Source organism: Adiantum capillus-veneris, chromosome 17, assembly GCF_014529385.1.
Source record: "Adiantum capillus-veneris isolate H3 chromosome 17, ASM1452938v2, whole genome shotgun sequence".
NCBI lineage: Eukaryota > Viridiplantae > Streptophyta > Polypodiopsida > Polypodiales > Pteridaceae > Adiantum > Adiantum capillus-veneris.
In genome coordinates, this window is record NC_140947.1 from 89,788,769 (window position 1) to 89,810,941 (window position 22,173).

The following is a 22,173-nucleotide window of genomic DNA, read 5'->3' on the forward strand; positions in this document are numbered from 1 at the left end:
TGGAAGCTCATCACACAGATTGGGATATGAAGCTGACTTCAGCTCTATGGGCTTATCGTACTTTTTACAAAGTGGCTATTAATTGTACACCATTCAAAATGGTATATGGCCAAGAATCAGTTATTCCATGGTATTTTGTAATGCCTAGTTTGCGCATAGCTTCACAAGAAGGTTGGGATGGTAACCCTTTAGTTGAGCGCTTATACATCCTAGATGACGAAAGACAATTGGTTGTACAAAATGCACTTGTGGAGAAAGATAGAAGGAAGAAATGGTTTGACCGTCATCTAAAGAACAAAGATATCAATGTTGGTGATAAAGTCCTTATGTATGGAGTGCGTAACAAAAAGAAAAATTTGAAATATGCGAGAAAAGGACCACATCGAGTGTGTAAAATTACCCCACAAGGTACCATTCGTGTGGAGACTCTAGAAGGAGTTGAAACCATTGGATTCCTCAATGGGAGTAAATTCAACTATGATCCTCTAATCCGGGAAGAGTTACAAGCCATCCATCAAAATAAAGCAGCCAAAGAACATGCAGAGCTTAAAAACATCCAAGCAAGAGTTGAGGCTCAAGAAAGACAACAACGTCTTAGACGCCAACGAGAGGCTAATCTGGGAATCACGGAAGCATTTTTTGAAGACATTGATGATGATTCATTGGAATCTGAGCCACCTCTATGATATCCAATTGAACTAAATAGCCTCTATGGGAGAGTACTATATAATGCATTATTGGTACATGAGTTCAAGCTAATTTGTTATCCTATGGAGTTTGGTGTCAGCTAGGAAAACCACCCCTATCCACAAGCACTATCCAAGTCAAGGGTGTCAATAAGAAGAAGACCATTGTTTTTGGAATCCTACAGACTCCTGTTATTTATGACAATGGAACCGTGGTTCAAAGCTTTTTGGTCATGCCTATTGGTATTATGGAGGATAATATAAACCTGGGGTGCAAATGGATGTCTACAGTCAAATGTAATATCGAATGGGAGACTGGGAGTATCACGATGCAGAAACCAACTCATGGCCCTACGGCTCAAGGAATAACACCTGAAATCTCACCTCTTCTTAACATAAAAAACATCAAAATATTGTCAATCCAAAAAGTCACAACATCCTTGCTCGTAGCATAACCCTCTAAAGCTTCAACTTCCATGGCTACGACACACAATGCTACAGCAAAGGCTCCACATGATCTGACCAAGGGTACATATCAATGGGTCCCCAAGCTATCGTTATTGGACCCCTCTATGGTTCAAGTTAATTCACAAAGGAAACCTCGAAGAAGGGCGTCCACTCAGGTTAAGAAGGTGAAAACCAAATCATGTTGGATTCCCAAACAACTATTAGAAGCCCAAGGCTACTATGATGGAAATGATCAAATTTGGGTACCTAAACGTAAATCGTGTCCTTCCCTCTCCACTATAAAATGATGTGAGTCAAACCTTGTGATTCCAAAGCTGATGGAAGACCGTGGGAAGGGAAAGATCACAGAATGCTACACACATGTTCCAGAGCTAGTTTGGGTTCCAAGGCAAAACCAATCTATTCGGCTTTGCTCAAGAAAGGGGGAGTTCCATGAAGCTTCTAGCTCCTCATGTAATGCATCCATAGAGATAAAAGATTCTACACAACCTCCACCTACCATAGGCAGCCTCCATGAAGCTACAAAAGATTCGACACCCTCCATGTTCAATTATTACTTGATGCACTACTTCAAGTTCGTTCATGGGAGAGTACCTTACCACCCTTGCAACTCGATGAGGCACCCAAGGTAATAGAGAACTATTGGCTAAAATCCTCACCTATCACCAATTGGAATAACTGGTTCCAAAAGGTGATGACATCCTTTTAAAGTACAATCTACCCAAGGAAGGGGGGAGTCTTCATTCACGTCAGCCTATTGAATTATTTTCCTCTTACCCTTCTTTCCCTGACCCTTGAGCTTTTAATTTTAGGGATTGTATGTATATATATATATATATATATGTGTGTGTGTGTGTGTGTGTGTGTGTGTGTGTCTAGTAACTAACCACCCTAGTTTAACAAAAAAAAAAGGTAAAGAGCAAGAGCAATTAGCAAACGAATGTGCACAATACTAGTCAAAATCATTGACCTGGACTTACACATGTCACATCAGGTAAATTGAAACAGAAACCTATGTCATCAAACACCTAACCATCCTCTATTTGTGTTCACAGATGTGCATGATTCTTACAAATATTCTTTTTACATGTCCCAAGTAATGCATTTATGTTATCCTCATATTTCCTCTGAATGGGATTCAGTTGAAACACTCGCTTGTGAGAGAAATGTGGCTGGTCCGCCTCTTGACTACAATGGATCCCTATTCTGTGCAGGAAGTTTGCCCAATTGCCCAAGTTTACCCTTTTGCCAAGGCTGAGTATGCACGCCTCGTGACATTCCTAATACTATTATGCACAGAAGAGGACGAGGACCATAATGCTGATTGGACAGACAAGACACACGGACTTACCGAAGAGGATTACACCTACCTTGATGATGAGGATGGCGGTTTAGCCTTAGAGCTACTGACCGAGCTCTCCAACCTCCACTTACGTTGATCCTCATTACTTAAGTGATGGAGGGTAGGTAGGATTAGTTCGATAGGAGTGTTTCTATTGTAGAGTTTAGTGATTAGCAAAGTTCTTTTTTCCCCCACTGATGTGTCTCTGGAAGGTGGATTTTGGTGGTGACTATTGTGCAGTTTGTGACTACATAACGATGCCTTCAAAGGAAAATGACAATGGATGTTTAAATGTTACAACGGATGTTCTCCATTATATTAGGTATAGTACTTCCTTTTATCTATGAATGATTTTTTTTTTTGTAATTCTATATGCCAAAAGAGTTACAAATTCAAGAGGTCAATCTACAAATAAGATACAAATAACATTAACTAAATTTAACACAAATAATATCGTTGCATATTTGAGAAATTGTACTAGTTGCAAAAGGCACTTCTACAGAAACATGGAGGTTAAGAACAAGAAATAAGAGTGAAATTCAAGTCTATTTGATGAAATGCATTTCATCTTGTTCACTTTGTTGCTTCAAGTCTAAGCTCCCATCAAATTGACAGGGGTACATATAGCATAACACATTTTTTCCAATGCTGGGTAACAAAGGTTCAATGAATGGATGTCCTTTGTTGTTTAACGTTATTTTCAATTTGATTGAAAATAAATAAATTTGTTGCAACGTGTTGTCTATGCTCTCAAACCGTGAATTGCTAGAACATCCCATGCCTTAGGCCAAAATTTTGAATGCCGTCTTGGCCTTCAAGGCCTAAATTGGGCATCAAAATATACCTTCGTATATGTACAAAGGTGTGAAAGTGTAATCTTAGGTAAAACCCCAAGGTGTCAAATGAGGCCTTAGAAAGGACCCTAAGGTGTCAAGGGTATATGTACATATCCTTTTCTAAGGTTTATACATATATACCTTAGAAAAGTTCCAAAGGCATCAAGGGGATATATTATGTGTGTGCTTGCGTGCACGTACGCACTTGCCCCGCAACCCAATGTGATGTATACTTATATAGACACACGGGTACATCATGCACATGAGTAATATGAAGGTATGAATGATCATGGATAGGGTTCAACATTGTAGTAGAATTTTGACTCCAATTTTTTAGGTTGATATGTTGGCAACATCTCATTAGTTAAAAAGATTGTAAGAATTGTTGTTCAAAGGAGATAGCTTGGTTGGTTGAGCACTTGCCCTCCATGACTCGGGTCACAGGTAAAAGTGTGGCCAAGCAACCCCGATAGCGCTCACGGATGCTCATTGTATCATGTAAGCGAGAATGCAAAAAGATTCTAAGAATTGTGACTCTTTAGATTGGGCGACTTTATTTTAGTTTCTCTTTGGACTACATAAAGCCTTAGTAAAGGGTTGCATTTTGAGTGCAATTGTGGACCATGGATAAAGCTAGAAGATTAGTGCCTTAGTAAAGGGTTGCATTTTGAGTGCAATTGTGGACCATGGATAAAGCTAGAAGATTAGTGCCACACGGTAACGAACTTTCCTTTTTAATATTTCTTGTAAAATCTTGTGAGAGGGTGTTGACATTTGTGTCTCTCTCTCTTTAAAGAGGGGAATTGAGTATTGGGTCACACTCAATATTTATAACTTTCTTCCTTTTTTTGGCATGCAAAAAGCCATAGGGGAAGGTTGAGAAAATGTACACCTTTTGAGTCTTGATACAGAGGTTGTTGATGGTGGACAAGTACCATTTCATTTAATTTCATGTAACTTGGTCCTTTCATTTAATGCTTACTTTACTTCCCTTTTTTTAATATATTTGTTTAGTTTGTAAATGAGTCCCTTCATTTAAGGACCTAATGACTTTCTTTTCACCTTTTTTTATTAAAAAAAAACATACTTTTTTAGTTGTAATTTTTTCTTTCATTTGAAGACAATTTACAACTAAAAATTGTAAATTGTCCTTAAATGAAAGAATTTCGTCACAATTAAGATATTTTTTTCAACTTCTGGTTTAAATATGCAAATCTCACTTTGTTATTTTAGGTTAACATGTAACATTATTAGAGATTAGGTTTAGACACCCCCAATATTGATAAAATACATTTCAAATGAAACCCATATATACATGTCACATGTAACACTTTATTAAGAGAACGTTGCAAGAAAAGATATGACATTGATTATTGTCATTTTCATAAAATATTATTATTAACTTCAATTGTCACACAAAATTGCTTAGGACCAGAATTCCTTTAGAAATGTTTCCATAATGGAATGATCAATGTCATTTGATCATACTTCGATGTCATTTAACTGTCGATATTAAATCTAAAATCCCAAAATATATTAAAATAATCACATTGGTTTCTTTAATAGTTCACTACAATATTTATCTCAAAAATTAACAAACTAAACTGAAACAACTTGACCAATTAGTCACCTTTTGGCATATATCCACTACTCCCTTTTTAATATACCCTCTCTACAACCTTTTAAAATATTTGTTGTGGAAAAATAAATTCTACGAACACAACCCTCGTCTACTTTTGCATTACATTTCCTTATCAGGCCACCGTGATTTCTTCACCTTGTTTTTTTAATTTGTAATATGAATAGTTCATTGTTACACTTGTTTTAAAAATACATAATAGTTTATTATGATAACAGATTTTTTGAAAATATTAGTGTCACTTTCTTGTTTTCTCTCTCATAAAGAGGCCTCTTATTATTAAAATCCTCTCAACAGCCTTATGTAGGTCATACTGAACTTTCATTCTTGTTTCCACTTAGTATCTTTGCTAGAGTAAGTTGAACATATTGTTGTATAAACCCCATGGTGTGACTTTTCCCATTGTACTTATAAACTTATAGTCTATTATACACTCCGGTCCATTGCATTGAAAGGTTATGCATTTGGAAGTGCTTGAGTAAATGCCACATTCAAAAAGTGATGATGTTAGGATATATTATTCTGTTATATAAATTTTCTCATTCAACTAGGCATTGTATGTGAGTTTGTTTCTTTTATTTTTCTAGATGCACCACCATGCTCTTGTGCAGTTATTTGGGAGGAAAAGAGTGAATTATATGTGTATAGAGAAATCCTCAAAGAGGAAAATAATTGATGAATCATGGAGGAGATTTTTGGCTCTAGAGCGGATGATTTGGAGGATTTCGATGATCTTAAATTTAAGATTGTGAGGATGATTTGAACCTAGACATGGAAATTTTGAGAAAGGAGCCTCTTAATGCCACTTTCATAGTATTGGAGAGAGCAAAGCATCAAAGTAAAGAAGAAAGCATCAATATGTAGGGTTTAGCAAGAGCGGACATGAAGGTATGCATTTCTAAAACACATTGTTTGAGGTAAAGAAGAGTTGACAAAATGTGCATGGTGTGAAAATTACAAACTAGAAGGTCCTTGAGGTAAGGGTAATGGATGCAAAACCATTATGTTGTGCTATTAGAAAGCACAAAGAGTATAAGGAGCATAAATGGATGCTAAATAGTTTTGTAGTGAGAATGGTGTGTAATTGCTTGCACACATGAACATAATGACAACTAGGAATTCTTATAGGGTTATCAATGTTTATTATTAATGTGTATATCTTAATGTAAAATGACTTGGTCTTTAAAAGGACTCTAAACCTGTTGCTCAAGTTGATACTTCTTTACATACTCAAGTATGCAGAACAAAAATTTATTTTCTGTTATTGTATTGTGAAAGAAGAGTAGTGTGTTATTGTATTGTGAAAGAAGAGTAGTCTTTTTGCATAGGCATATTATCAAGCCCAAGAGAGAAGATAGCTTGCATGTTTTCTCATACTTACTCAAGGCCAAGTCTTTTTTTGTTTTAAAATATTCATGTTTCATATTAGTGAGATAACCTTAGAACAATTCATAGTAAGCACAATGCCCATGTGTGCAGACAATTGCAGACCATTCTCACTATTAAACCATCAATCACCCCATGTATGCTCCTTAGACAGCCTATGCTTTTTAATATCACTTAGCATAATGGTTTTGCAAGTACAAGTTTTTATTTTTCACACCATTCACCTTTCATCAACTCTTCTTTACCTCAAACAATGTGTTTTAAAAATGTATCTCTTTGTGTCCACTCTTTTTGAAACTTTCCTATGGATGCTTTCTTCTTTTACTATGGTGCTTTGCTCTCTTTGATACTTGTAGAAGTGGCATTAAGTGGCTCCTCTCCCAAAATCTCCATGCCCACGTTCAACTCATCCCCACAATTTTGATCTTTGAGATCATCAAAATCCTCCAAATCATCTTCAATAGGGCCAAATAGATTCTCCATGGCCTCATTGGTTGTTTTCCTCTTTGAGGATTGCTATATACACATAAAATTCTCTCCTTTTTGCCAAGTAGTTGCACAATAATAGGTTGATGCATTTAGAAAAATAAAAGAAAAAAACTCACATACAATGTTTTTGGATAAAAGAGAAAATTTCATAGAGATAAAGGATCCCAACATCAAGTCACTTTTTGAATGCAACTTTTATTCAATCAATTCCGAGTGCATAATCTTTCAATGTAGTGGACTATAAGTACAATGGGAAAGACACACTATGGGTTCATACAACAATATGTTGAAAACAAAGGCATTTGTGGATTAAATTTATCTTTTGAATGGCCATTGAAATGTTTTATTTAAATAACAAGGTAAGAACTCACAGTGACCTATGTAATGGAAAAATTTAAAGCCTAATGTAAGTGGATGAGTGATCTGACCAGTAGACGTAGTTCCAAATTTCTTCAATGTGATAGTATTTGTCACTCGGATTTGATCGAGTGTTGACCCATAGATGATGGTTGGTTGGGCAATAAACTTTATCAATTGGTAGGATGATAGAACATCCTTTGATTTTATGTAGTTCCAATTTTTGGCACACACATCAATGTTGAAATCTCCCAAAATAAGAATTGGGATGTTGAGATTTTGTTTGCTTTAGGATGGAGTTCAATTCATTGTAGAAGGTTTTCAAAGGAGATGATGGTGGTCGGTATAATGAGAATATCACTACAGTGAGTGTTGGGAGTACTTGGACTGGCAGTACTCCACACATCTCATTCACCGCACATCCATGCCAACCCAACTTGGAGTGTATTTGTATCTTCTTGCTACATATTGAGTTGTGTATGTCTATTGTGGTGTGTCTCCTTCCATTTCATGGAAAATTCTAAGATTGTGGGCGTCTTTGTTTTTGTTTGAGTAAAATATTTATGAAATTGAATGGGTGTTTGGTATTGAATGGTGGTATTTGCTAGTTAGGTAGTCTATGTCTTCAATGGATTGGCTATTTGTGCGTATTTTGTTTAGAATGCTGACATAGTAAGAGTGAGTCTGGTGCATTGTAGTTGTCAGCTCAAAACACCCGGGGAATTCATGCCAATAAGATGGTGCAATTGTTTCAAGTATGGAAGTTTAGTTAGTAAATATCCAAGAATCTTTCATAGGGCTAGCTTGGCATAAGTCACCACAAAGGAGCACTTCCATACCACCGAATGGCTTATCATGTTCTTGTTTTATACTACATAGTGCACAATTGTGCATCGATGATGGCAATAGGTTGCTCCATATTAGGGACACCTCATCGAATATGACTCGTTGTAGTTGCCTATATTGCGTGTTTGCGATTGTCACCAATAGAAGATGTAGAGTCGAGTGTATGGTGGTACCTCCAATGTTGAAAGGAGATTTCCTTGTGTATGCCATGAGTAAAGCTTTTATTACTTCAGGTTCTTGGGGTGATCCGCGATTGTATTTAAACACAACAAGCCTTGGATGAGTCATGTACCACCTGTCAGGAAGAGATGGAATGAAATGTTTGGTTTCAAATGCTTGTTCAACATTACATCATTGAAAACATGTTCTTGTTGTGGGTTAAGCATAGTTAAACCATTGAAGAAATCCTCATTAGGCATTGTTATTGTTTTAGATGCTTGGAAAGATTGTTTATGTCTTGGACTGATGTATCCCTAGGTTGGTGGCGCCACCAGTCTCATTATGGGTGTGGTTGGCACATGAAGAATCTTGTGTTGTTGGAGTCATTATTTTTTGTGTGTTTTTTGTGTCGTCATGGGTTCCTTAATGAATTTGGCCTCATTTCCCTTCAAAGTTTCAAAGTTTTCATCGTAAATATCTTTCAATGATGAGTGATGTGACAAGAGTTGTTCTTTATTTTGGTTCCAAGGGAAAAATAGCAAGCATTGCTCTCTATAGATATTGATCGGGCATTGATAGTGTTGTAACAAATGTAGCGAATGATTTTGGCTCTCTTTGATTTCTTGTAAGTGGTTCTCATTTTTTGAAGTTTGCAACAAAGTCATCCAAGCAAACATTGTGGAATGTCGTTGGCTTGTGAGCATACTTTTCCACCATTGTTTCAAAGAATAGGTCAGTGCTAGAGGGGTCAAGTTGCTCTAGCATGAATTTCCCTTTAAGCAACAAAGCACGTTTTGTGTATTAAGGACAAATTGAATGTCTGCATTGGCATCCCATAAGTTTGTGTGTGCATCTGTCGCACGTGTCAAAGAAGGGGACTTGTTGTACACTGTGCGAGTCACAAATGACTGCAAGTACACAACCAGATTAATCTAGCAAGCTCAAGAGTGCAAGGGTGTGTCACTCACCGCCCTACGCTAGCCTTCATGGAGGATTCCTCGCCACGAAGAAGAGGGAGCTACCGTCGTGCTGTGCTCAACCGCCTTGCCGCCACTGTGCTGTTGCAATGCTCTCTCTCTCTCTCTCTCTCTCTCTCTCTTCTCTCTCTCTCTCTCTCTCATACACACACACACACACACACACACACACACACACACACACAAGGAGATGCAGAAGAAGATGGAGATGAAGCAAGAGCACTCTTCAATTGCACAAATGAGAGAATGAGTAATTTTTAGGTTTAGGTGACTTGTATATGAGCTCGCCCATTCACACTTGGGCGCCCATGCTTAGCCAACTAACCCTTGAATGTTCCAGTTAGAGTGCGGCTCTCATCGGCGATCACTCTTACCCTTTTCCTATTAGATGGACAAGCCCCCTGCCCATGACTACTAGAAGTGGATGTCGGAGGTTAACATGCCCCCCTTCCTGATGTAGATTCCACCCTCGGAATATAACAGTGGAGCATCGGGATCCACGAATAGGAGTACCTGTAGCATAAGAAAAACAACATTGCGAAAGCTCAAAGGCAGCATGTGCAGGCATGTAATAAGTGAGATGCATAAATGATATTCTAGGAAATGAAAAAAAAAACATGAATTGTAACATTGCCAACTAGAACAAGCGTAGTACCTAAATAAAATGCAATTGAGTTAAGGTCTATTAGGTTGATTCTAAGAGAAGTACACAAGAGCTAGGACTAAAGTAAGTACTAGATTGACCAATGTTAATTAAAAATTGTCGACTAAAGAGTAGTTAACCCTAGGAATGCTTGTCGGGGTCTAAAGACTAGTGATCTTGTCACTTATACCACTTAAGTGTGATCAACATAAAATACAAGAGAAGTTTGTGCTATTTGCTTTCTCTTTTCTCTTTTTTTTTTTTTTTTGCTGTCATAGTTGCTACAAGTAGCTGGGGGACTCGAGGTCTCAAATACCAACTTGAGCATAAACTAGCCGGGAGACTCGAGGTCCCAAATACCAACTTAACACATGGACTTCCACAACACAAGTCACACTTAGGTGGAATAAGCTAGAGAGAACTATATCCTCATAGCCTAAAACATTACTAAATTTACTACAATTAATAGACTATTTAGGAATTAAAATCAACAATTAAGTGGCCTAGTTTAGCCTAAGGTCCTCATACCTACTTAAAGCCAACTAATAGACCAAACTCAAAGATGAACAAGGTGCTAAAAGTTTGAAAAAAATATAGCATCTAAATTGGCAATGTCACAACTTCATAAATTTTATGCATTGTTAGAAACTCAAATGACAAGATGCAAACATGTAATTGTGCAAAGATAACAAAGTGATAAAATGTGGTGCCTGCATCAACTTATGGATGAGAATTTTAGGTTCGTTATCTCTTCTTGTATACCATGCTTACATAGTAGGAATTGTATTATGGTGTAAGATGCAGCTTTGGTTTCTTAAAAATTCTATAGACAAATTGTGCCAACTCCCCACCATACTTCCGTATGACACTCACTTAGAGCGTGTCCTGCCTATCTTTTCATAGTTTTAATTTCAACAAAAGTTTAACTCGTGTTTTTTGTTTAAAGCTCCTGGCAAAGGTGTGGTTTTTTAATGCAAACTTACTCCCATGGCCACATTGCTCATATTTTGTCTTAATCAATAAACTGTTTGTTTTTTAGCTTTTACTACTAAGCTTTTTGTTGTCCTTTAAACTTATGTAGATGTAGATACTAAGAAATGGGGATCCAAATCTGTTACAATGAATGCATGATTAACAAATTGATGACATGGCTATTGCGGAATAATTTAATTTGACATAACTTTTGTTTAGAAAAAAATTTCAAGCATTTACCAACAGTCTACTTCATCTTGAAATTGTAGATTGCTACTACGACAAGGCTTACCGTGCATGACAAGTCAGTATTGAAAGATTCATATTAAAATATCATGAAAGTAATTGCTTATGAAAACTAAGGTGGGGCCTTTTCTAGAGCATGTCATGCTTGGCATCTTGTTCAAATGCACCATTATGATCTTGTTCAAATGCACCACCATGATTATGCATATTGGTCTCAATCTTGACATGAGGCAAACTCTCCTTTGAACACTAATTCTTTTCACATGATAATTTTGGCATGATAAAATAGTTGGGAGTCTCGGGTTTTTGGTCACAATCTAACACCTTCTTATATTTGGTCTCATGGCGAATGCTCTATTGCAAGTTTGATCTCACTTGGAGTTTGCATAATTGCTGCACAATTCTTTTGTATCTTTTTCATAGAGCACGATGTTGAGGGGAACAATCAATCACAAGGGGGAAAGTACTACATCTCTTGACATTGGGATGATTGCTTGGGACAAAGGCCTCCAGAGGTGAAGAAGTCAATGTGGGTTCTAGATTTTGGAGTGTCTCCTTCATTTGTAGGACAAGTGCTCCGTTGTGAAAAACCAACTCAAATCATGGCGTGTAGATCACATGCAAAATCAAGCCTTTGGGATGCATGGGGAATCAATACTTTGCTTAATCGATGATTACTTTGGTCATCAGCTACTCTTTGTAGGGTAATAAATTTTCAAGCTTGTTGACTCTAAGACCAGTCACAAGCCCATACAACTCCAAAGCATCCTTGAACATCACGTGGAAATTGCAAGGCATATACAAAGAGTCATCGCCATAAGCCTGCCCAATGAAATTGTGACCCGATGGTAACTGCAAGCCATGAAGAAAATCAACGGAAGTTAAATGATCGAGATACATCAACAAAGAGTGTGTTGCAATAGCATACAACAATGCACTAAGTGGGCAGCCCTGCCTAACTGAAGAGCCAAGAGGCCAAGATTCCATCATCTCACCTTCAAGAATCCTCGAAGACAAACTACGAGCATACAAGAAATAAACGATATTGGCTAATTTAGGATCAAACCTAAGACACCGCATTTTAGCAGCAATGTAGTAAAGCCTTTTCAATATCAACTTGCATAACAAGTACATCTTGATACGTGTACTTTGCATATTCCATGCCAATTAGAACATTAGCCAAGTTGTCAATGATTTGGTGACGTTGTATGAGACCACATTGAGACTCATAAATTCTTGAAAGAAGGTCATCTTTACTCCTGTTCACCAACAACTTAGCCAATATCTTATAAACAATGCATCAAGGTAATAGGTCACTAATGAGAAAAATGTAAGAAGGTGGTCTTTAATCTAGTTCACCAACAACTTAGCCAATATCTTATAAACAAATGTATTGTTTACCATAATCTTGAATAGCACATTGCACTCGTAATACAAAGCAAAACCAAGAAACGTCAAGATCAAGATGCATGTGAGCAAGCAAGGGGGAACAAATCTAGAGATCATATCTCGAAAGGCCTCATAAGTAAGATACACATTGTTAATATGCAGCATGCGCTTTCAAGAAAGAGGTCTATCACAAAGAGATTGCACAAAGTAAAAACTAAATAAAACGGGATGATGATCTTATAGCTGCAAAGTGTAATCCATTCTCATATTGCATACACAATCATCGTACTTCTATGAGTTTACATACCATCTATCTAGACGTACGTGATAAGAGTAATGAGCAGCATGATGAAAAGTAAATCCCAAAATATCAAGATATATATGCCATAAATCAAGCATATGTGCAGAAGCAATGAGATGATCCCATGCTTGTTTCTCCACGAGCAACATGTGCGAATTGCTTGTGGTGCTATCATGCATATTAGAAGTATTGTTAAAATCACCACAAAGGAGTGCATTGGAGGTCCATCGATAAGAAAAGATATCCCGCCATAAGGTGGCCCTTTGTGCAGAGGCTGTATGTGCATAGATGCCTCCATTTGACCATTCAGCAAACATTGTACATCACCCAGAGATCATGTGGGTCATTACTCACAAGAACTAGCTAAAGCTCATGTCGAGCCCTCATCAAAACACTGGAGTAACCATGCAAGCTAGCATATGCTAATTAATAACCTGAAAAATAGGAATAGTAATCAATAAACTTGTGTTGATTGTGTTCTTACAAATAAACTATTTTTGCCCTACATGTATTTACATAGTGCCATGTTAGCTGCCATTTATCAAGGTTACATAACCCACACACATTGTACGAGATGCATCTAATGTGGTAAATCATATGTACAAGTGGCAAAAGAACATGAGGAATTAGTCAGACTTGCCTATGTGCACGTCTTCTTCCACCACATCTGCACTAGAGCCGATCTATCGATTCAATTTAGAAAAAGTTTCCACAGAATTTACATGCAAGGTGGCAGTCTCATCAACAAGTACATCTTTATAAAAATGCATCACTTTTTCCCATGCATCAATCAACGTGCAATTAAATGCATTCTTAATAGCATTGACAGGTGGAACATAGTTGCAAGAGGAGGGTGGAGTGTGAATCTTGACCATCTTTTTAGGCACCTCCCAAGCATTAGAATCATTGGACCCCACATTCTTACTTTTCACAGCATTGCCATTACTAGGAACAACAGACTGGAAAGGCTTGGCTTTTCCTTTTTCCACATTGTGAGCTAGATTAACCATTGAGCCTCTCAACCTCACTGATAGGTTTGCACGTAGGGACTGGAGCAAGTGGCAGAATCGTTGGAGGAGGGGGACTACAAACCGGGTTCAAGGCATTTGGATTGCATGTGCCCAAATTTACATCGAAAACATGAGTTTGCAAATTTGCTCCATTTGAGTTTGAATGGGTGCTTGCCCACTCTCGGGTCCCCTGAATCGACCATAATGCCTTCAGGGGTAGGTTTGTCAGTATCCCCATAGAATGCAAAACCTATTGCTGTTCACGTCCAATTTTGGAGGACAAATCACATTCCCAAGCTATGCAACGAACAATGGTAGAAAGTGTCTCCATGTGTGAGGGAATTCCACTATTTTCACCCACAATAGGCATTTATGGTAGATAAAACTTTGATAATCCTTTGTCAGTGCCCACAAAAGAACATGGCTCATGTGTGTGCTAAAGAAGAGTGGACATCTCCATCAACAGATTTCTAGCTTCAGTATTTGCCAACAGGACTTCATAAAAACTACAAGCACCAAAATAAACACCATGGACAGCTTGGCATTTGAGAAGAAAATCAATCCATTGCCCCACATCCTACATAGGAAAAATAGTATGCATTTTCCTCGGAAAAAACAAGATGACTGCATTCACAACATACTTCGCAATTGGGTCAATGAGTTCCTGCACAGGAATACACACTTCAAGAGCAGGTGCCATACCATTCCAAGCTTTTTGAGCCTCCTCAAAGTCCTCATAAAGACAAGTTTTCATCTCATTAATGGCATCCAAAAAACTTTCCATGGCTTTTCAACGTTTAAACACGCACAAAGATTTGGACATATATCAACAAAACCCTACCTAAAGAGCAAACGTCTAGATAAAAGCATTGCGAAGAAATGTGAAATTTAGCTACTTGAAGCTCTGTGCAGAGATCACAAAAGTATGTACATGAGTCCATAGCATGCGTACATCAGAGTATCACTTCGCCTTTCGCAAGTCTACAAATTCACATTGCAAGTTCTATCAAACTACTCTTCGTACTGATTATCAGGCAATTTGATGGCACCACTGGACAGGAACAAAAACTCAGCAGATCATGTAGAGGACTAGCCACACTGAAATCTGAGTCGATGGTCATTCACGATTGAATATGAACACACACACACACACACACACACACACACACAAAAAAAATGTTATATTAACGTCTTCAAAAGGCCAAAATGACGTATGAGACCAAAAAGTTACAATGCGGTGAATCTGATAAAATGTCAAAGTACCAAAAGTATAAAGAAAAGAAAAGGTACTAAAAAAGGGAACTGTGTATGATACGAGCAGGGGAAGGATCAGAGTAGGGAATGAGGGCTAATATGACACAATGTGGGTATGTGTGTGGTACAAGATGAGCAGGGTGAACGGTCCTCAAAAAAGTTGAATCACAAGAGATCCATCATTGGTCGTTGGCGGATCTCATCAATCTCCTCCATGGTCAATAGTCTAATTGGGCGGTGTGCATGCCGAGCCAAAGTGACCCAAATCCTTTGATGCAGTCTTCGACGGTATTGTGTAGTTCTCCGCTGTCGAGTGCATCTAGATCTCCCAAGCTCGGTCACTCGATCAATCAGCGTACCTCTAGTATACAGAGAATGTGAGCTCTCCTGAGGTAGCTGCTCCTCTTGCCGCCCATTGTCCGCTCTAAAGAAGTTTGTGATCCATCTCTGAGACCGGCTAGCCTCTCCTCTCATCAAGCTCTCTCTGTGTCTATGTAGCTCGAGCAAAAATAGTTCCAGACATCTTTGGTCCTCATATCCCATGACTCTAGAAAGTGGTATAAAGCCCTCCATGAATATGCAGTGAAAGCGGCCTCGTATCTCATAGTAAACTAGACAGTGGCATATATAGTGCAACTTTGTCTCTGGCTCCATGTGACATAGGGTACATGTCTTGGCCTCTGCTAGTACTCCATTGTACCTACCAGTCTCAATCCGAAGCTGGTGTAAAGATGTGCGTATATGGCCAATAGCGCGTCGTATCCCATGAGATAAGTGGGTGTCCATGTATCTGGGTCTAGTCACAAAACCATCCTCAGTGATCTCGAGAAGATGCTCTCTATAGAAATCCATTTTCGTGTCCAGTTCCTATGCCGATTGTATCAAGGTCCTCTTGGTGTCAAGCTGAGTCAAGTCCTGGCGAATGAGCCTGGTGATCTCAGATTGTGTAAGAGTCAGCAAGGGTGCATCCAATGAGTATTGGAAAGGGGAAAATCTACCCATGTTGAACCCATGTCCCTGAAACCATGATGTCATCTCCCCATACCAGCATGTTTTATCTCCCTGCATAGCAAACTGTCGAGAGGACTCAAGTGCTAGGCGGGCATATTTCTCTCTAGGGAGGTCCCATAAGCGGTGTATAAAGGAGACTGGCAGCTAGCTCTGCTCAAATGATGTCATGGGGTACTGAAGCCTTGGCTTTGATGAGTCGCGAGATCATAGAGACCAAGGGCTTCTCCATGTCTCTCCATCCATCAGTGCGACCCGACCTCCCATGATGGTCCAAAGAGGGGCCCCTATATTTGAACTCCATAGAGCAATGCGGAGGCCACCAAGGTGTCAATATGTTAGAGCTTCATCCGAGGCTCCTGAAACTGGGTCTATGAACACATCCTCTCCAATCCCCCCAATGCTGCATAGGCTCTAGTCAGTCTTGTCTCTATTGCTCTCCTCGCTGAGAATGCCGGTCCACTAAAGACCACCCCCAGGTAGGTGTAAGCATATGTATACTCCATTGTCTCATGGCCATAGGTGAATGTGGGTGTTGCCTTCCCGATCCACTGTGGGGTGGTGTTAAACACCATAACCTTGGTTTTACCAAGGTTGACAGACAAACCATTGTCGTGGGCAAACCTAAGCAATGCGTCCAAGTGATGTTGCACCCCCCCTGGAGAGTCGGAGATTAACACAATATCATCAACATATAGCAATAGTGGAATCCATGTCCCTGCCAGCTGTGTCCCTCTATCACCATGTCTCTCAATATAGTCAGAAACCCCATCCACATATATACAAAATAGAGTAGGGGAGAGCGGGCAGCCTTGCTTCACCTTGTTAGTGGATTGAACCAATGTAGATAGCCCTTCTGGAGTGTGTACATGCCCCACTACTAATCTATATAATGCCATGATTTCCCAAACCAACTCTGTGGGTACTCCCATCTCCTATAGTATGCGCATCAATCTAGCTATGGGCATTGTGTCAAAAGCTTTGTGAAAATCCACAAAACTACAATAGATCCGTCTCCCATGTGATTTGCCCTCCTTAATAATGGCTCTCGGTGTCAGAATGTGGTCAAGAGTAGAGAAACCTCTCCTGAACCCTGCTTGCCCGGTTGAGCGTATGCCCTCCTTCTTTGCCCATCTACTCAGTTGCTACTCGAGAATGGATGCGTACAATTGTGCCAATGTGTGTCCAATCATGATAGTGCGATAGTTCCCAAGCTCCATTGGGTCTCCTGACTTGAAGATGGGTACACTAGTAGATAGACTCCAAGTATCATTGCTAGAAGCTCTGCAAGCAAGTCCCAACCATGTATAAAATGCTCCGCCACTAAGCCATCATGATCATAAGCTCTCCCAGTTCTCATCCTATCAATGGCCTTCTTCACCATCTCAGCGGTGAAAAAAGCACATGTGTGTGGGCATGGCTTGAAGGGATTTTGAAGAGGTGGCTGTCCGAGAAGTGTGTACAGAGATGATGCATACTGGTCCCAAGCCTCTATAGAAGTAATGGCAGGAGGGAAGGAATGCTCGTGAAAAAGTCGCCATGCTTCCCCATGAGTCTTGACTCAAGAATAACTGATATAGACCTTGCTCTAGCCGAGGGCCAAAAAAACCCTCTTCTTCCATCGTACTAGGCGTCGGAAGGCAATCTGAGACTGTCTATGAGTGAGGTCCCCCAAAAGCACCTCCCTCTAAAGTCTGGCTCTCATCTCATGGCACTCCTCATCATACCAACTATTCTGGGGCATGCTCCCAGAGCGTCATCTCTGATCAGGCTAGGCGTGTAGGTATGCCTCCGCTGCTGCATCATGTAGAGTTTGTGTCAGTATAGTAGTAAGATGCTCTAGGGGTAGCCAAGGCTCCTCAGTGCACATGTGTCTGTAGATCGCATCTATGTAGATAGAGTCTGTCTCCTGCAGCATAAAGGTGTAGCGAGTAGGGGATGCTACCCGTGGCATGTGTGCTAAACTGGAAACAAATGGTCTTCGATACAAGGGCATGATCTACTACCACCCCAAAAGGTTTGGGTCCAATTGTGAGGTCCTGGATACTAGAGATAAAGCTTGGTTGCGCCATGACATAATCCACTATGCTAGCTCCATGTCTGTGTGGAAAGCATGTAAAACCTCACGCATCGAAAAATATGTGTAGGCTATAAGATGGACAAGCCATGTGCAATTCCCATGTATATCAAGTATCGTCCATACTCAGTATGCTCCACATCCTGTGATAGTCTAGATAGGCCCATCTCCGCAATATCCAACTCCCTCAACATCTCCTCTGACGTATCATAAAATATTGTATGGTACTGGGCAATCCTTGCATTGAAGTCCCCCAGGATGATAATGTCACCATCTCGTGAGAACTCCCATATGTCATCATCCAAATAGAAAAGGGGGATTGTCCTCTAGGTGGTGCATATACTCAGGGGAAAGTAGCAAATGGCAATGTAGAGATATTTGCATGTCTCTGCCCTCAGTCGCACCCACATGTACCTTGCCTGCTCATCCCTACGAGCTATATGTACCAATGGTTGCAACTCCTCCCTGAAGAGAATTGCCACTCCCCCGAGCCTCGTCCTTTGTGCTCCAATCGAGTCTCCTGTCTGTAGGCTATCTCCCATCTGTATCCGTTGACATGTGGCATAGACTGGCAGGAGCTTGGTGTGTCTCAGAGTAAAATATGATGTTCCTCCCAATGAAACTATCCTCGAAGGCACTCACATCAAGGCATAGGGATCCATTACAGTTCCAAGTAGCAACTTTGAGTGTGGTCCCATAGGTCTCGCACCATCATGAGAGGGCGTCGCTCCAATATCACCATTCTTCCGTCTTGATAAAAAGTAATCTTTCCCTTTTCCTCTACCGCTCTAATATCCGGCATTATCTCTTGCATATGAGAGAGAGAGAGAGAGAGAGAGAGAGAGAGAGAGAGAGAGAGAGAGCTTGTGGGTTCAGATCACTGTCTTGTCCTCAATGAGTCTGCAACCTGTTATTGTGACGGTTGCATTGTGTCATCAACTCGTTTGCTTTAAACATACGACGAGGTACAGAACACCTACCCCCATTAGACCGGGTTGATTTTGGGAAAGTTGGATGGCTAAAGCCTAAGATCCATCCACATGGATCACTCTAATGCCATGATTTACAAGAAACCCTGCACTTTGCAACAGAGGGTGCAGCTCGATCTCTCGCCCACCACACCATGCGCCTGCAACTTTCCACTGCACTAATATAAATAGCCGATTCAATTGTTTTTGTTTTGTATAAAATTACTGCCTCTGTCCTTTGTGAAAGAAGCCTGGAGGCAGGCGAAAGCTCTTGATTTTCCGCCAGGCTTGTATGAACCCAACCTTAGGCTTACCAAGTAACAAGAGCACATAAACACTAACTGTATCAGAAGGGCTAGCACAAGAAGATGTATAAATTTTCTCATGTAGGAAAACAGAGTCTTTCTCGGTGTTTTTCATACAATGCATAACATCATAAGCTTCTGCTCGAGAGGCACCGCATACCTAGCTAGGTACGACTGGGGGCAGGGGACCCTCGGCCCCCCCACCGGGCCGACAGTCCCCTACCCCCAATCATACCTAGCTAGGTATGCAATGCCCTCCCTCACAGAAGCTCATGATGTTGAGGTAAGTCACAATGTGGGAAATATTGTGAGAATTTGTCCAAAACTTCTTGTGTAGTATCGTGGGAAAAACTCCATCCAAAGTATCAAAGACCTGTTCAGAATGAAAGATAGCCTATGTGTTAACCTCTTCTTCTTCAAACTTAAGTATCTACCATGGAATGGTATCCAAAAGTTGTAAAAAAACACTTGCATTCAACTTGTGTGAGAGAGAGGACAGCAACAATAACTTTTCAAGGACTTTCACTTTTCACTGATAGTTTCATTCTCTACCAACAGGAAAATTTCTTGGAATAGAATTGGAATTTTAGAGTTTTAGTAAGCCACAACGGTTAAGCAACACTATGGCCTTACCCTTGGGATAGCCTAACAAAAAAGCCTGCTAGCACTACACAAGCACTCTCTAAAAAATGCAACACGTTAAGATCTAATCAATTTGGAACCGCCATCAAGAAGTGAGTGTTTACAAATTTACCAAGGCTCCACTTAGAGATCGATATGGACAATTGTCGTTAAGTAGCAATATCCTTTTTTACAGCTCTGCAAATTTGAAAGAATGTATGCACATCTACTATGGCACATCATCTCAACATTCAAAAAGTGTCCCCTCCCTGCTCTACTATCAAGTGAGTACTGAATAACCATGACCCAAATAAAAGGGGCTTCAGTGTTGTGTGTGTGTGTGTGTGTGTAGCCAACTTCGAAGGGAAAATTCTAGGAGCGACCGTCAGGTCCGTGTTGTTAGGTCAAAACTGGATTAGCTTTGCCAAAAGAATAACATATAGGATGTTAGAATGTAAAGAATGCGGTGTTAGAACGTAGTAAGGGTGGTGATGGCGGTCCCATCACTTTAGTGTCGCTATTCTCATCGATTGCAGGCCAATGACAGGACTTTTGAACATCAGAATGGGTTGTCGAAGTGGAATTTGGCCTCTTGCTGAAGGACTGCAGAAATCTTTTATGCATCAAACAGCGCTGTGTGCTCCACCATCGTCCATTCCGTATGTGGAACAATTGTTCAATATCCTCTCATAGAAAACATCACCCCTTAGATCTTGTCGTATATTCTCGGACTAGAGCTGCAAATAAAGTTGTAGGATGCTGCTCTAGTAGTTTGGCTGGGCTATCAAACTCCTTAAGGTAACCTGTTGGGGAGAAGCCAAAAATGTTATTAACATGATGGCCACATACAAAGAAACTAACTTCTTTTTGAATGCAAAGCGATCATGAACTATGACAATCCATACCTGCCTCAAGTACCATAACCTTGTCACAATCCATGACAGTAGGTATCCTATGCGCAATGCTCACAACTGTTATGTCTCGAAACTCCTGCCTAATAACTTTTTGAAGCACAGCATCCGTCTGTGCATCAATGGAGGCAGTGGCTTCATCCAAAAATAAGATGTGGCTCTTTTTTAAAAGAGCCCGCCCTAAACAAAGCAGTTGTCTTTGTCCTACGCTCCAATTCTCCCCATTGTCAACAACTGGAAATCATGTTAAACCCATTATATTGAAATATGACCAGACTCACTTTATGGTGAGCACCATCAAAATTTACTCTTTTGGACTAAGACGCCAACTACGTTGCTCTGAATTTAAACAAGCCACTTTTTGGTGCAAGCTTCATAAAATAGTTTTCTAAGATGTCTGTCAGTTTGTTGAAGGAATCCTTGATGACAAGCACCTCATACAGAAACAACTAGAAACTGAAAGCTCTATAATACATAGATACAAACACGTACGTACGTGTATGTATGGATGTGAGTGCATCAAGGAAAGCTTCGCAGAAAACAGCAGAAAACCAGAAACCACAATCGTACCTGTTGCATCCAGCTTATCTGCCCTTTCTTTGACAATGTCGGCCAGCTGACATTTCTGTAGTCCCTGATTTTCAGAAAAAAAACCATTAAAATGCTCATCATCTGAAATTAATGAACACAGAAAGGAAAACTGATGCTTATTCATCGATCATCACAAAGGAATGTAAGTATGGAAATACCTCCCAAATCTCATCATCGGTATGAATATCAAGAGGATCCATGTTTGTCCTTATGGTGCCTTCAAACAAGACAGGATCTTGTGGAATTATGCCCAATCTTGATCTCAAGTCGTAGAGCCCCACAGAAGTAATGTCTACCTCATCAAACAAGATGGATCCACCAGCTGGTTCCACAATGCGGAAAAGCACTTGAATGAGTGTCGACTTTCCACTCCCAGTTCTTCCCACCACCCCTATTTTCTGTCCACCCAGAATATCTAAACTGATCCCTTTCAAAACCAAGGGCATAGTTGGCTGATACCGAGCCTATAAACAACATCAGGGTAGGATGCTCAGTAAGGCGGTGCAAATACATTACAGATACTTCCATGTCAAACTCATCCATTCTTTGAGTGAACGTGCAAATCCCTTTCAAAACCAAGGGCATAGTTGGCTGATACCGAGCCTATAAACAACATCAGGGTAGGATGCTCAGTAAGGCGGTGCAAATACATTACAGATACTTCCATGTCAAACTCATCCATTCTTTGAGTG

General features: G+C 40.0%; 1 protein-coding gene across 2 annotated transcripts in view; it reads right to left on the bottom strand.

Annotated features, from left to right (window-relative positions):
* Positions 1 to 20,057: 20,057 nt before the first annotated feature.
* The window catches only part of LOC147437681 (ABC transporter C family member 14-like), a 31,172-nt gene continuing 29,056 nt past the window's right edge, over positions 20,058 to 22,173 (bottom strand). For both annotated transcript variants that reach the window (XM_086487179.1, XM_086487178.1), the window contains 4 exons: positions 21,640 to 21,945; positions 21,461 to 21,524; positions 20,885 to 21,124; positions 20,058 to 20,782 (listed from right to left, as the gene is read on the bottom strand). In XM_086487179.1, the coding sequence (XP_086343305.1) occupies positions 20,679 to 20,782; positions 20,885 to 21,124; positions 21,461 to 21,524; positions 21,640 to 21,945 (714 nt within the window). In that variant the 3' untranslated portion in view covers positions 20,058 to 20,678. The remainder of the gene's footprint in view (positions 20,783 to 20,884; positions 21,125 to 21,460; positions 21,525 to 21,639; positions 21,946 to 22,173) is intronic.